Raw genomic sequence first — 14386 nt, forward strand, 5'->3', positions numbered from 1 at the left:
TGCTGACACTGGGAGAGCGTGAGGACAAGAGAGAAACAAAGCAGCCTTGTGGCTATTAGGTGGGTCTGCATGTCAAGATGTCTGAGTTCAGTTCCTGGCTGCTTTCCAGACTTGAAAGTCACTCAGTCCTTTGGCTCAAAAGGGGACAAATAATTCAAAGACCTCCAAGAGCCTGTCAACACAGGAAAATTAATGCCTAGGGAGCTATTGTGTGGCCATACCATGAAAAAGCTATATGTTAGGTAACCCTCTGTGGGTGCAATCAGAGTCTGCAACATGCAGTATAGTTTAATCTGCATAGTGGAATGATCTACCTTTCCTGAAGGCCCAAAATACACAAAACACTTTAAAGGCTTCTCTGAAAAATTAGTGCATTATCCTTATGTGCACTGATTTTTCTTTTGTTGCTTTGCAACTCCCATGCAGTGTATGTGTGGGTTTATGCCTGAATCTATTGCGCTTCCATAAAAGAAGCAACGTGTCTCTTACTGTTTCTGCACCCAACATATTAGGTTGTTTTTCTTCTACTAATACCCACTCTGATTTTGTGGTAAGTTTTTTTTTTTATGTGAGGTCCTTTTAACAAGGTCAGTCTGTCACTTTATTAAGTTTTGGGGAAGTTACATCAATAAATGCGTGCCGTCAAGGATTTGATAATACCTCTTTTAAAAAGTTATTACTGAAAAACATATCTTGGTTGAGGGAATATTACTGATTTTCACTTAGCTGTGGCGGTATATGTAGTGATTCAGGTATAGCATAGAAAATGAGAAGGATAATGAACAGGGCATATGCTAAAGTGTCAGAATCACAAAGTTCAGGTATGAAGTTCAGAGAGGATGTCTTTTCAGCTAAAGGATTTAATTTGGACTTATTGATGGTGAATGTGTTTGAGACAGCAACCAAGACACATGTGTCTTGGTGTGAATGCATAAGAAAACTTAGTTCGTTCACATATACATGCGATCTCCATGGCTATGCTGACAGCTGTTTGCTTATTCATCATAAAGACATTTCTGCCTTAACCCTGGTTGTGTTTTTTGAAGCAGTGACTGGAAAAAACCTGAAGTGGTTGATGGATTAGGTGGCATTAGCATACCAAAGCCAGTAGTATGGCACCTCCTTTCTTCATATGTAGCAGACCCCAAATCAACCCCTTTTGCAATGGGAAACATGATGTTTTCAAATGGAACTTTTTTCCTTTCTAGTTTGGGGGGGGGGGACACGACGGGGACGACACAAACACCACAAAAAAAAATTTGCTGATCACTTTGTGCTGAGCCTCTTGGGCTTGCAGAATGCAAAGATGATCATTGGGCATTTAAAACTCAGCAGGCAGGAAACAACACAGAGAAAGCAGAATCTGTGAGGAGTTAATCACAGAAAGAGTGATGAACCCTAAAGGATTGTGCAGCAGTAATTTGAAAGAGACTAGCAGCAAGCACTGTGGGGTAAACCTTACTATGCTCCAAGGCTGTTGCATATGAAACCCTGTTGTAAAATAGAGCAGGAAGCTGGCTTTCTGTAAAGCAGATAGATACTGCCCGTCTACCTTCCCCTACTTTAGACTTGGTCATCTAAAGCACTGGCTCTTTCTTGCTGCTGTTTTATGATGTTGCTGTTTGTAACAGATGCTAGTAATGTCATTTACTGTACTATAATTTGTTGAAGGGCAACAGGGACTACTGCACTAGAGTAAAGGCTGATGCATTTCACCTGGTGGTTTTTCCACCAAGCCCTGTCTCAGGGTTGAGCCAGTGATGGTGCTTGTACTGTCCAGATGGTTAATTGTAATGCTATTGTAACAGGGATTCCCAGCATGGCCAGTGTGCCACACATCTGCTATGAGCACAGGTACGCTATGTGCTAAAGTTCCCAGACTTCACCTGGTAAATGGGGCAGTCATCAGCATGTGGTTCCCACCAGAGAAATCAATGCAGTTTGCTTCCAGTCACTGCCTCTTTCTAGTTAAATTGTTGTCAAGCAGTTTGAAATTTTTGAGTAACTTTACCCCCATTATGTGGCCAGATATCTTCCTGTTTGTATGGCAAGGTTTTCCCAGGAAAGCTGGTAGTTGAGAGTAAACTCTGCACCAGCCGACTTATTCCAGTGATGCATGTGTTGCTCACATGCCCCTGAGCAAGAGCAATAGCTCTGTGACCATTAGCATACAGTAAGCATCCAAGTGAATAAACAAATGCTTTCAGGACTTGAAGTACTGTCTGTAGTGCTCCCAGTCTGATGAAGGCTGGCTGCTTTTTTCATCAGGGAAACTCCAGACTACAAAATGTCTATATTGCTGGTTAAACAGCCTGGATAATTTTAAGGTTTGTTTACCTGCTGGTTCTCTAAAAGCTGTTAGGTGGCTGATAGTGAGACTGATTTCTTTTTTTTTTTTTTTTTTTCATTAGACAGCAGAGTTGGCATGTAAGAGCCTTGATTGCCTATGAAACAGTTTTGTTCAAGGTGAAAGAGCAGGAAGAAGCCATTTCTCGGGCTACAGTTCCCTGTAACTTGTCCTTGTACAAAAGCCCGATGATCCAAACTACAAGCTTGGTGCTCTGGGGGCCTTTACAGATCATAGAATCATGCAGTAGTTTGGGTTGGAAGGGACCTTAAAGCTCATCTAGTTCCAGCCCTCCCTGCCATGGGCAGGGACACCCTCCACTAGCCCAGGTTGCCCAAAGCCCCATCCAACCTGGCCTTGAACACTGCCAGGGAGCCAGGGGCAGCCACAGCTTCTCTGGGCACCCTGTGCCAGGGCCTCAGCACCCTCACAGGGAAGAATTTCTGCCTCATATCTGATCTAAATCTCCCCTCCTTCAGCTTAAGGCCATTTCCCCCTTGTCCTGTCACTCCATGCCCTTGTAAACAGTCCCTCTTCAGCTTTCAGAAATGATAGAGGATGATTTTTATAACAGATGCAGACAACTTCTTACCTATACTCCTCATCCATCATTCGCTACCCAGGTAATGATAGAAGTTACTTATGTGCATACAGCTTTAAAGTATGAACCCTGCACACAAGTGCACAGATTTTTTTATTAAGGCATGATGATGTTTCTTTTCTCACAGCCTGGTAGATGCAATCTGTTAGCATTTTGCTATGCACATAATGAACACATTATTTATGTGGGGATGTGAGAGTGTATCTGCTTTAATTTATTATTTACTTCTTGAAGCCACCCTTGCTAGTAATTTCTGGAACTGCATGTGATTCTTGATGTGTAAGGCAAGAATCACTGAGAGAGGGTAGATCACTTGGGCTTAAAGGACTGCTCTCCTTCAGTACTGGAATGAGATCCTGTGCTTCCACCTGTCCGTTGGCAGAAGCTGAGTGTAAATAAGTGGGCCCTGCACTATCATTGCCTGACTTAGGGTCCTGTGTGAATGCTCAACAACAGTACATACCTAATAGTTATGTATGGTAAATCTTTCATTCTTGATCGTACTAGTGGTAATGTGAATGTGTTCCCCTACTGTGGGAAGAAATAAGCCAGAATGCTGAGGATGGTAAAAGGTTTGAATCATCTTTCACTCGTTATTCCTTGTTGAATGTGCTCTTACAGGTGGTCCTGGATGCTGTTGTGCTGATGCCTGTAGTCCCTTCCCAGAGCTCCCTTTCCCTTAAGCTCTCCAAGATTACCTGGTTTGTCTTCTGTTAACACTTATCCAAAAGATAAATTTGGTCAACCACAATATCTAGACTAGTTAATGAAATGCAAAATGTTGGTGCTCCAAAGAATGGAAAACTTGTGGATTTTTTTGGATCAGGGTGGGGGGAATAGATTGTGCTGTGGATCTCGATATTTCCAAAGATGAGTGTATTCAGTTTGGTCTTCTGCTGGAAACTCTGACACTGAAGTAGTCAATGACAGGTTCAGCTAAAGGGAAAGGCTTGCCTATGTCCTAAAATGCCTCTGACATAAGATGCTAAAAATGAAGTATATTATTAGAAGCATTGCATCTCATCTTATCTTAGAAAAGTGTATGTGCTGAGGACATGGAGGTTTCTTGAGCTGTCTGACACCCAGCCACAGAGGTTTTACAGATGAAATCTTCATAGCTTATCTGATAGTAGGAAACAATGTGCTCTGTGGCTGCTACCATTCACATTCTGTGACAGAAAGAGGTAAGATTGCTATTTTTTCCTTAAGAAAAAAAATTCACTTGTGAAGTCTTTGTCACCCTAGTGAGGTATCAGTTAACAGTAAACTACTGATTTATTGCATCTTGTGCTAAAAATATTACTTACAAATAAGTGTTTTATATATTTTGAATTTTCTTATTAAAAAAATGAATCTTTAATTTCAAGTAGTTCATAATGCTTTTGCTTTCCCTAACAAGATTGAAATTCACTCTGAATGTTTCTGGGAATAAATTAATGCTTCCTTCACTTTTTTCTTCCTTCCATGCCTAGGAAGAATACTGTGTTTTCTAGAGGAAAAAGCTCTTGTGAAAGCCTGAGATAGCGATGTGACTTTCTCCCCTAAGTAACTACTAAATGTGGGGGGAAAAAAAACCCCAAAAGCTACAAGAGTAAAGGCTATAGAGCCTGTCTTTATGGAAATGCAATCCAAGATGACTCCTGTCTTTAGATATTAGTGACAGTACTTACTAACCTGGAAAAAGTACTTGATGAAGAGAAAACTGTTAAAGCTCTATGCTGCTTGTGATTAGAGGGGACTAGAAAGGGTTGGTGGACTAAGGTTTTGTTCATTTCAGGCCATACAATTCCAAGAAGCTGCAAAATGAGTAATTCTGTACATTTTGTAGTTCTCGGTTTCTCTGGCTTTCATGAACTTCCATGTTTCAGTTTTCAGGTCAGGAGAGGAAGTAGAGCTTCTCCTTTATTAGAAATACAGCAAGCTGCTGAAGGAAGTGACCAGTGTACTGGGATTGTCAGTGCATTTTTGCTTTTTCAAATTTTGATAAAATTCTTGTTGAAATCTCATTTGTGTGAAGAACTGGCAGCTCCACAGGGATTTCATAATGGCAGAAGCAAATGGGTTGCAGTTTTTGTTGTCCTTGTAGCTGCAGTTAGTTAATTGAGGTTTTCAGGAGGACAAATCAATGTGGTGTGTTTTGAAGTGTAGAGATGTGTTGGCAGAAATTTTGTTACACTTTTCAATAATATCCCAATTTTTTGGAATATGTCTCTCCTTGTTAATCTCCCAAACTGTATTTAGAACTTCAATTTTTGGAGAAAATTGAAGCAATGTGATGTGTGAATATTCTATGGGTTGAATTTAGGACTTGAATACCTAGTTGGGTATTTAGCTGGTATCTGTACTCTCTTGCATCTTCAAAGCAAAAACGGGAAAAATTTTTGGTGTGTTTTTCCCCATAGATCTCTGTAGTAAGCAGCCCTTCTCTGCCTTTGGTAGCTTTGGAAAGTCCTTAATCACAAACTTCCGTTTGTGGTACGTCCTCTAATCTGAAATGTGAGAGTGCATGAATGATGGCTTAGTAGCAACTCTGCTATTAATGTAATCTTTTTCCTTTTTGAACCTGCAAGTTCAAATGAGACCTAATTTGTCCTTCCAGTGAACTGAATTTTTTAAATTGATGCAGGCATATCTCTTATGAAGAGTACTGATGTACTGCTTGCTGTTACTACAGGGTTTTGTCATTTGTTTATGGTAATATGTGCCAAGTAACTGTGAATCCCATCAGCTCTATTTTTTTTTTTTTTGGCTGAATCTTACTGCCTTTTTGCAATGGTTTGTGGTTTTCTTTTTAAATATTTGCCTTTCATGATTTGTGTGGTTTAGGATGACCAGTCACACAGGAGTATCAACATTGACTAATTTACAAACAACCTGGAACTTTAAATGCTGTTGATCTTATCTAGTCAGTAAATATTTACCATTGGACCATCTGAATTTCATATCTCTCACAGCACTGTGCCTGTCAATGCTATTTAACAAATAATTGTGTTCATTACCATGGTTGCTTTGCACTGGATTGTGTTTTGAAATTCAAGATGTCTGTTCATTGTGGGAGATGATGTTGATGAAAGGACTTGCCTTGACAGTGTGAAGGTTGATGTTTTCATTTGTGAAATGAACACAGCGAGAAAACTTGCTCATCCTGCCCCTTGCAACCCTTTCCAGCAAGGAGAGCAGAGGACTCTCCTACAGATTCAGTCAGATTCTGGCCCTTCAACTCTGAATGTGACTGCAAAGGACCCCATTTGTACTAATTATGATGATGGTCTATATGATAGATGCAACTGTCCCGTATCTTTTGATCATTACTAATGGGTTTAGAATGTAGACATTGCTTTATATCCCTCCATTTATGAAACTGAGTTATGAAAAAGATAGGAAGTTCTGGAGTAGATAGTGCCCCTTTAGTTCTTGGGAATGCTGGCGATATGTTAGGCTCCAGGCAGCGCGTGCTCTAAGTTTAGGTTAAAGGCACTTGAAATTTCCCTGTCAAGCTCTGCCTTCCATTTGTTGCACTGACTCACCGCATGAGCTTGGGTACAAATATGCTTCTGCATATCCCCATTTCCGCTTCAGTCACCACAGAAACAGGGTGCTTGCCACCTATTTCTTTGAGGAAACTCCTTCAGAGTCAGGCCTTGGATGGAGCAGGGTTGTGTAAACTGAAATGATGTGGTACCGGCCTCCCACAGGGCTTGGTATCAGTTCAGCAATTACAGTTTGCTGGATATGAATATTCCTTAACTTTTTAAATAAAGCCTGATGTTAGCTTGCTGCCTTCAGTGTTAAGGGTATGTTTCCTCTGACAACTTTACACTTGTATGCTGAGAGTGGGAGTGTGCAGCACCTCTGGGAAAGCTGTGTCACTGAAGGTGCTTTGGCTTTTAATTCACAGGCCGAAAGCTTTAGGCCTATCAAAGGACAGCCCTTTGTGGTGGAGACTGTTATCCCTTGGAACTTGGGTTAGTGATTTCTGATTCGTGTCCCTTATCCTCCTTTCTCCTTCTCCTGCACCTGACAGTTCCTTGACACTTGTAATGGCAGTATCATTTATGTATCCGTGTAACCATAGTAACACAGTGCTTTTTCACGACAGGAATTGAATTTGCCAAGGACAATGAGGTGCTGTTAGGCAGCTGGGACTGGGAGGTCTATTTCTGCTGTTTCATGAGAAGTATGAGGGGGGCTGCATTTGGGGAAGGATGAGCAGAGGAGGAGAGTGAAATTGAAAGATAAAATGGTTGTTTTGTCTTTAAGCTTGTAAAGCCCCCTGTGGGAAAAAACTCAGAGGGACTTTTTTCTGACACACCTGAGGCTTGAAGTTCAATCTGGTTTTGTTATCCTGTGTTTGTTGCTAAGGAAAGATGAGCAAGAACACTTATTAGAAGAGTTTTCAAATGAAGGCTGCACATCATGGAATTCACTGTCTAAAATACTCCATTTTCATTATAAACCTTTTAGACCTAATTAAAGGTTTTGGCTTAAAATAATATGAATTTTGACAATATAAAAATACCATTTAAAAGGCATAATGTATTTAATTTCTTTGCTAGCTTGGAAGTAACCATCACACACCCCAGATACTGGTTCTGCCATACTTTTTCTGGTGGGAGTTCTTCAGGCATCCTCATTATTTTCTAATATATTTTAAGACAGGTACATTCAAGTCTGTGCTTACAGCTGTGAGGATGAAAAGAACCCTTTAGTTTGGTCAAATAGCCAAAAAGCTTTGTAAATTTTAACAAAACCTTGATGCAAGTTCACTGTTCTTTTGATTATAACCTGCATATCTTTTCGTTCTCAAATCTATGATGAAAATATTAACGTATTGTGAGATTTCATAAATAGTAGCTTTTAGTTCTAAAACCTGAGGCCACAGTTGCTGAAAGCAATTGAAGAATATATGTATACTGGACTGTCAATTGTCTATAATTCTTCTTTTTAAAATGCTTAATACTGAACCCAAAGCCTTATGAATGCAGGGATTAATTAAGCAAAATGAATACAAAATATTAATCTGGGTTCAGACCTGAAAATTTCACTAACAGCTATATATAGCAATAGCTTTCTGAAAGCCACAGATTTTTATGAATAATTCTCCAAACTCATTAACTGATTTTATCTTCCAGGATATAGCCATTTCTTTCCCATTTCTTTGCCTCATTCATCCATCACTGTTGAAAAAATTGCCTCTGAATAAAAATTTGCCAAACACACCTGCAGATATAAAACTATCGTGGACTTATCACCCCTGTCTGGAGGGTATAGAAGTCCCAGAGGGCTCCTAGTGTGCAGATATTGACCTGAGCATCTGAACTTTGTGGAATTTGGACAAATATCTAGAAGACCTGCTTAGTTTTAAAAGCCCATTCATGCATAAAATGATATCTTGGCTCTGGCTTATTCAGAGACTGAAATGTCAGAATAAATTGAGGCTTATTAAAAGAAGAAAGGCAGGAGGATAAGAATAGTACAAAATCTAGTTTATAGCTCATAACTTCCCAAGACCAAGTGTAATAGAAATCTTTAAATATTTAAGACACAAAAGCAAGTTTTGCACTTTTTTAGTACCTGCAGTTGGTTCACATTCACTTCTGGCAAGATTTGGTAAAGATGGTTCTCTTGTGTAACTGTCTCCTGAGCATTCATCTAAGTATATGTGCATGTACATGGGTCATGAAGTGAATAAAAGCTATTTAATAATTGTAACAAATTACAGGTGGCAAAAAAAAAGTAACAGAGCAGGCATTCTTAGGAATGTATTTCTTCTGTAGAACCGTGGTGGTTGGGTCTTCTGATGTGGTAGAAAGTTAAACTGGCAACTAAGCCAACACTGTTAAGGAAATAAGAAATAGAACATTGAATACAAATTTGGTTTTGAAGGCGTTTGAGAATCAATTTTCCTTTATACACCTATCAAGATACACTGTTGTTGCTGAAACAATGTAGAGCTTCTTCCACTGCAAAATCAAGTAGTATTCTTCAGTATACAGAACTCTTGCAAATAGTGCAAAATAGATTTATTTTTTTAATCTCCAGATTCAAACAAAGTGTGTGTGTGATCAGAACACCTGTTTTTCAGTGAGTAGAAAAATGTTTCTTTTGTACTTTGGCTACCTGGGCAAATTGTTTGGGAGCAGTGAGGTGGAAGAGTGGTGGAAGTGTAGACTCTTCAAAGATTTAATTGTTAAAAGGCATGGTCAATCTGTATGTAAAACTCTTCATCAGTTTCTAAAGCAACAAGTAATGTTATGAGTTTGTATGTTTGGATGAGAATTGAGGAAAAACCACAGGGTATAAGCCTGGAAGAACTGTTTAGTGTCCTTGAAATTATAAGAGAGAAAGGGGCACTCCAAACCCATGTACCCAAAGATTTAAGCCTTGTCCAAATTTAGGTTTGTCATTGCTGAGCTTTGGAATGACATAAGCTTGTTTTCCTGACTCCGTGAGATTTTGAACCAGCTTTTGGCCTTCTCTGTAGATATAAAGCTTCCCTCATATTACTTTTCAGCACAAATCATACCTTTCTTATCTCCTTATATTATCTTCAGTATAACTTGTTATACCATCCCGAAGGAACACTGCTGTCTTAAGAGCAGGTCAACTTAAAATGGACTGAAAAGCACAATCATAGAATGGTTTGGGTTGGAAGGGACCTTAAAACCCATCTGGTTCCAGCCCCCTGCCATGGGCAGGAACACCCTTCGCTAGACCAGGCTGCCCAAAGCTCCATCCAGCCTGGCCTTGAATGCTTCCAGGGGTGGGGCAGCCACAGCTTCTCTGGGCAACCTGTGCCAGTGCCTCAGCACCCTCACAGGGAAGGATTTCTGCCTCAGATCTAATCTAAACCTCCCCTCCTTCAGCTTGAGGCCATTCCCCCTTGTCCTGTCACTCCATCCCTTGTAAACAGTCCCTCTTCAGCTTTCTTGTAGGTCTGCTATAGGGACTGGAAGGCTGCTATAATAAAGCAATAGGATCGGCATTTTGACTGCTCTGTTTTAGGGAATTTAACAGCTGCACTGTCTAATATTCAGAATGTTGAAATTATTTTCTCTGTCTGAAAAGATCACAAACTTTTGTGAGGCTTCCATGCAAAACACTGTAGTGAAACAGCTCATATTAGATAGCATCAAATAGACAAGTGGGTAAAAACTAGTTTCTCACTCCTGGTATGAGTTTGTTTCATTGCTTGTAATCTTGTGTTCACTAGTGACAAGGGGGTAAGGTGGTGTGTTGCAGTGTGTTGCAATATCTGGATTTCATTAAATTTTAAACCTTCATTTAGAGGACTTTCTGAACAAGAAATTTAATGATTTGTGGGTGAGCATGGGAAGGTCTAAGGTTCGCCTTGTGTAGCTGTTCAAAAATAAACTTTCACGTGGGACTGCCAGCACTGCAGATTCTATTGTTGGGCTGAGAGATATTGGGAATTTTCCTTTGGTAAGTTTTGTTATATCTGCTTGATCTGAATTGAAATGGCAAAGTTTTGTGGGACGGTTATTTATGAAGAAACAAGTAGTTATGAGAAAGCATGGCAGGGACTATTTCTATATGAAAAGGGTGATAATTCCTTCAAATTAGGAGGGAAAGTGTGGTTCCTTCTGTGCTCTTTCCAAACCAGTTCACTGGGCCATAATTAAGCTCAGAAGTAGAAGAAAGATATTTTTTTGCTTTTTGGAGTATATTGTTCTTACCCAGCTGTTGATTTATAGCTTGAAGCCAATGTAGAATTTTTATTCTCTGATTATCCTTTCTATGGTGAGATACTTAAGAATGACTAAGTATGTGGGTGTGGGAGCAGAAAATTAAATCTGTCCCCTTGCTGAGAGGCATTTGCAAAAATGTTTACCTGTCTTGGCTCTGATGCTAAAACTATATACTGTGCAATGGGGGAACAAGCAATGTATGCTCTGTGGGACTGTGTGTCTGCCCACACAAGATGCATGCCTATGACTTCCGTGCTATGCACAAACTTTAAATCTGTAGCTGAAAGTCATAAATAATGTGAGTTTTGTAGTTTTGTATGTCCCACCTCAAAGGCTGATTTCTATATTATTGGTTTGAGGGTTTTATAAATACCAATCTCTACTTTCTTCTGAAAGCTCCAGCGTGTTCACCTTTCTATCTTAACAGTAAGGAACAGTTTTCTGCCTCATGTTCTGAACAGGCAGCAAAAATAGCAGATAGTGCCAGGTGTGTGTGATGTCTCAAATGCTAAGTGGGTCCCCAGTACAGCTACTGTGGTTTTTGCAGAAATGTCATGTTCAGTAAGATGGAGTCCTTGAAGATCTCTGAGAAGCAGCTGGTCAAAATCGAGGTGGTTGATGAAAATATTAAATGAAAATAAGACTTGTTTTTTTTTCTTTTCAGAGGAAACTGCAGACATCTTTGGCAAAAACTCTGATCTCAAAGGGGAAGAGAAAGTTCCTCCCCTTCTCTACTTGTTTTTATAGAATAAAAAAGAAAAATGGTCACGTTAAAGGATTGTGATATGCTTACTGTAAAACTTGGGAACAGTCGTCTTCCAATCAGTTTGTTTTCTTGGAATACATTGAGGAAAGGAATTTTAGGAGTTCAGATCCCTAAAAAGTGAACATGGGGGCTTGTTAGAGCCATTTTATTTTTCCAGATTTGCTGAAGAAATGCTGTTTAGTACCAGAGTGTGAATTTCTCATCTGTCACTGAGGTACTTGCTGGTTCTAGTTCCTCCCGTGCCTGCTTGACTGTATTTTTGTCATTCCTTGGAAGTATGAAGAAAAGATTATAGATAAACTTGTAAACCTTTCCAAGTATTTTTCTCTGTTAATATTCTGTGGTGGTAAAAGTCATCCTTTTTCCCCTCCTTTTTTTTTTTTTTTTCCTTGCATGGAACTTAGTTTATTCAAGTCAATAGGCTTATTACCATTTGAGGTATCCTTTCTGTAGTTAGGTTGTAAAGTGTAAGTAGGTGTAGGTAAGAATAGCTATAACTTCTTTATGAAGCATGGAGTACATCTAGAGAAGGAGAAGAAAAAGAAATGTTGTTAATGTTTTTTTTAGAAACTAATTTTAATAGGGAGAGAGAGTATTGCTGAAATGAAAAGAGAAGTTAGAGAATGTTTCTTGCAGAGCAGAAGCAAGTATTTTCTTCCAAGAGGTAGGATCCTCATAGTGGTTAAAAAGATCAAGGCCAGGCTTAAAAAACCCCACCTCCCCAAGAAAAAAATCCCAAACCTCAAACAAACCAAAACCAACAAAACAAACAAGTAGACTTCATGGAAAAATCCTATTGCAGTGTTTTGGTACTGTGTGTTCCCCCCAAAATAGATGTTACTGGCTGAGAATTATTGTTCTTTAGAATGAAAAGATGCAATTTGGTCTCTCTTGATACTGTATTTGTATTTTTGTGCCTTTGGGCAATGTGATGTGCAGATTGTGTACAGTGCAGTAGAAGCTGTGATTGCAAGCATGTGTACGTGTACCTGAACTAGCTGTATTTGAACAGTTTAAGTCCTACCAACAGTGAAGCCACAACATTTTTAGCACTGCTTGTGTGCTCAGGCAAGTGTACCCAGTGTCCCAGCTGGGACTGTGCAGTTTGTGCTAAAGCTGTGTTGCCATGACTCCGTAGCCAGTGGTACCTAGGCAAAGTAGATTAAAGCTAGCCCAGGAACATCTGCTGTTTGTGCTGCAATCTGTTACCTGAAGGCAGAATGAGGTCTATCAACTGCTCAGAAGGAAAGCTCTTGCAAAGAAATGAAGCTATAGAAATGAGAAGCAGGAACTCTGAGTCCTTGGAGCAGGTGGAGGCTGCTAGAAGGGAATAAGGCTAACTCCATTCAATAGATGTGCAGGAAAAAAAAAAAATCGACCCCAAAATACCCATTTAAAGAGGGAGAGTGACATCTTGTGGACTCTGCATGCAACTCTCCCAACAGAAATTTAGAGTTGGACCATTCATGCTTAGTAAGAGTTAGTTTTAATTGCTGTTTTGTCCTGCTGCCTGAAAGTGGGAGGTAGATGAACACGCAGCAGTTCAGTATTTGAATGCTGTATGAAACTGTTCTGGGATGGCATGACAAAACACTGTATAAGCAATGTGCAAGGTCACTTGTGTGTTTTGGAAAGGTCTTAAAGTGTCACTAAGTGAGGTTAAGAGGCTTCAAACCAGTCATACCTGTTGTAAATCAGCTATGAATTTACTGTCTTCCATTGTTTTCTCTTTGCATCCTCAAATATGAAGTACGAACCTTGTGTTTTTCTTGTTCTGGCTTTAAACCAGAGTGTTTCATAGGGACTTATACAAATCTAATTGCTTCTGTTTTCCTGTCTCATATTGCAGCAGTCAGCAGAGCAGCCAGCAAAGCAGCCACGATGATGACTCGTCCCGATTCTTGAGCCCTCTTATGCGTGACGACAGGTAAGTCTGTCTGTGGCTGCATTGGGGGAGTACCTGGAACCACTCAGTGAAATTATGTGGGCTGGGCTGGTTGATGTCCTTATTTATTTTTCCCTGTATTGCTCAGTTGTTTAATAAGAAGTGTGACTTACATGGGTCTTATCAATGTCTAAAAAGATGCATTTTTTTCATCTACTTTAAAGTAGAACTTGAGGGACAAATGCATCCAGCTCCTGAAGTAGCCTGCATTTTCTTTGGAGACTCGTTCTCCAAAACTGTAGCTGGTGTAGATGGCTTCATCAAACTTGCTGTGTATTGATCATTAGCAGCTCTGATCCTTAAAAATACACAAGTGAAATTTCACATGTGGTTCTTGTCCTCAGCAAAGACAATATTGACCTTAACTGTTGTATTTCACTTCTGATGCATTGTGACAGTCCTGAGGTATCTAGAGTTCATGTGTAGCAGCTGGGTGAGAACTGCTATGAAGTTGCAGAAGAGACTTAAGTTTCTTGTACTTTGGGTTGATTAATGACTGCTTCAAATTGCAGCATAGGCACAAAAGCTGTTGAAAAATGAATGCTTATTTTTGTGCGTGATTTATTATTCTTGCTTTGCTGAGAGCCATATGATTAAGAGTTTTGCTGTACCTTGTAATTAATCTTTTGAGCCTGATTCTGCTTTATTTTCTTCTACTATGCATAAACTATGAGCCCTGAGCTACTACCACCTTTCTATCCCAGGCCAGCTCATGCAGGCCTGTTTCCCTACGAACATCCTTGCGTCCAGGACTTTGGTTTCTGAAATTCCCATTTTTTTGTTACTGCATTGCACAGTGGAGTTATGTTGCATTTTATTTAGCTGATCTTGTGACTGTGGGTTATAGAGTGCCTGCAGGAGGGTGTATGCCAAGATTTGGGAACTTCCTTTGTGCTGGTGTGTAGCAGATTACAAGAAGCATCTGAATGTGGCGTCTTCCACTCTGCGTGCTTGTATCTGGGCATGGTCCCTCAGAGCGTGGTTTCAGGTCTGTTAGTTATTCCACATAAGCTGTCTC

The 14386-nt window shown here is 39.9% G+C and overlaps 1 protein-coding gene across 13 annotated transcripts in view; it reads left to right on the forward strand.

Moving 5' to 3' along the window:
• The window catches only part of GRAMD1B (GRAM domain containing 1B), a 138846-nt gene that overhangs the window by 37480 nt on the left and 86980 nt on the right, over window positions 1–14386 (forward strand). For all 13 annotated transcript variants that reach the window (XR_008574105.1, XR_008574104.1, XR_008574106.1 and 10 more), the window contains one exon: window positions 13273–13350. Coding sequence is in view for 9 of the 13 variants with exons in the window: in XM_054803384.1 (XP_054659359.1) it covers window positions 13273–13350 (78 nt within the window). In the remaining 4 variants the exon portion in view is untranslated. The remainder of the gene's footprint in view (window positions 1–13272; window positions 13351–14386) is intronic.

The sequence above is a fragment of the Grus americana genome, chromosome 24 (genome assembly GCF_028858705.1).
Source record: "Grus americana isolate bGruAme1 chromosome 24, bGruAme1.mat, whole genome shotgun sequence".
Classification (NCBI taxonomy): Eukaryota; Metazoa; Chordata; class Aves; order Gruiformes; family Gruidae; genus Grus; species Grus americana.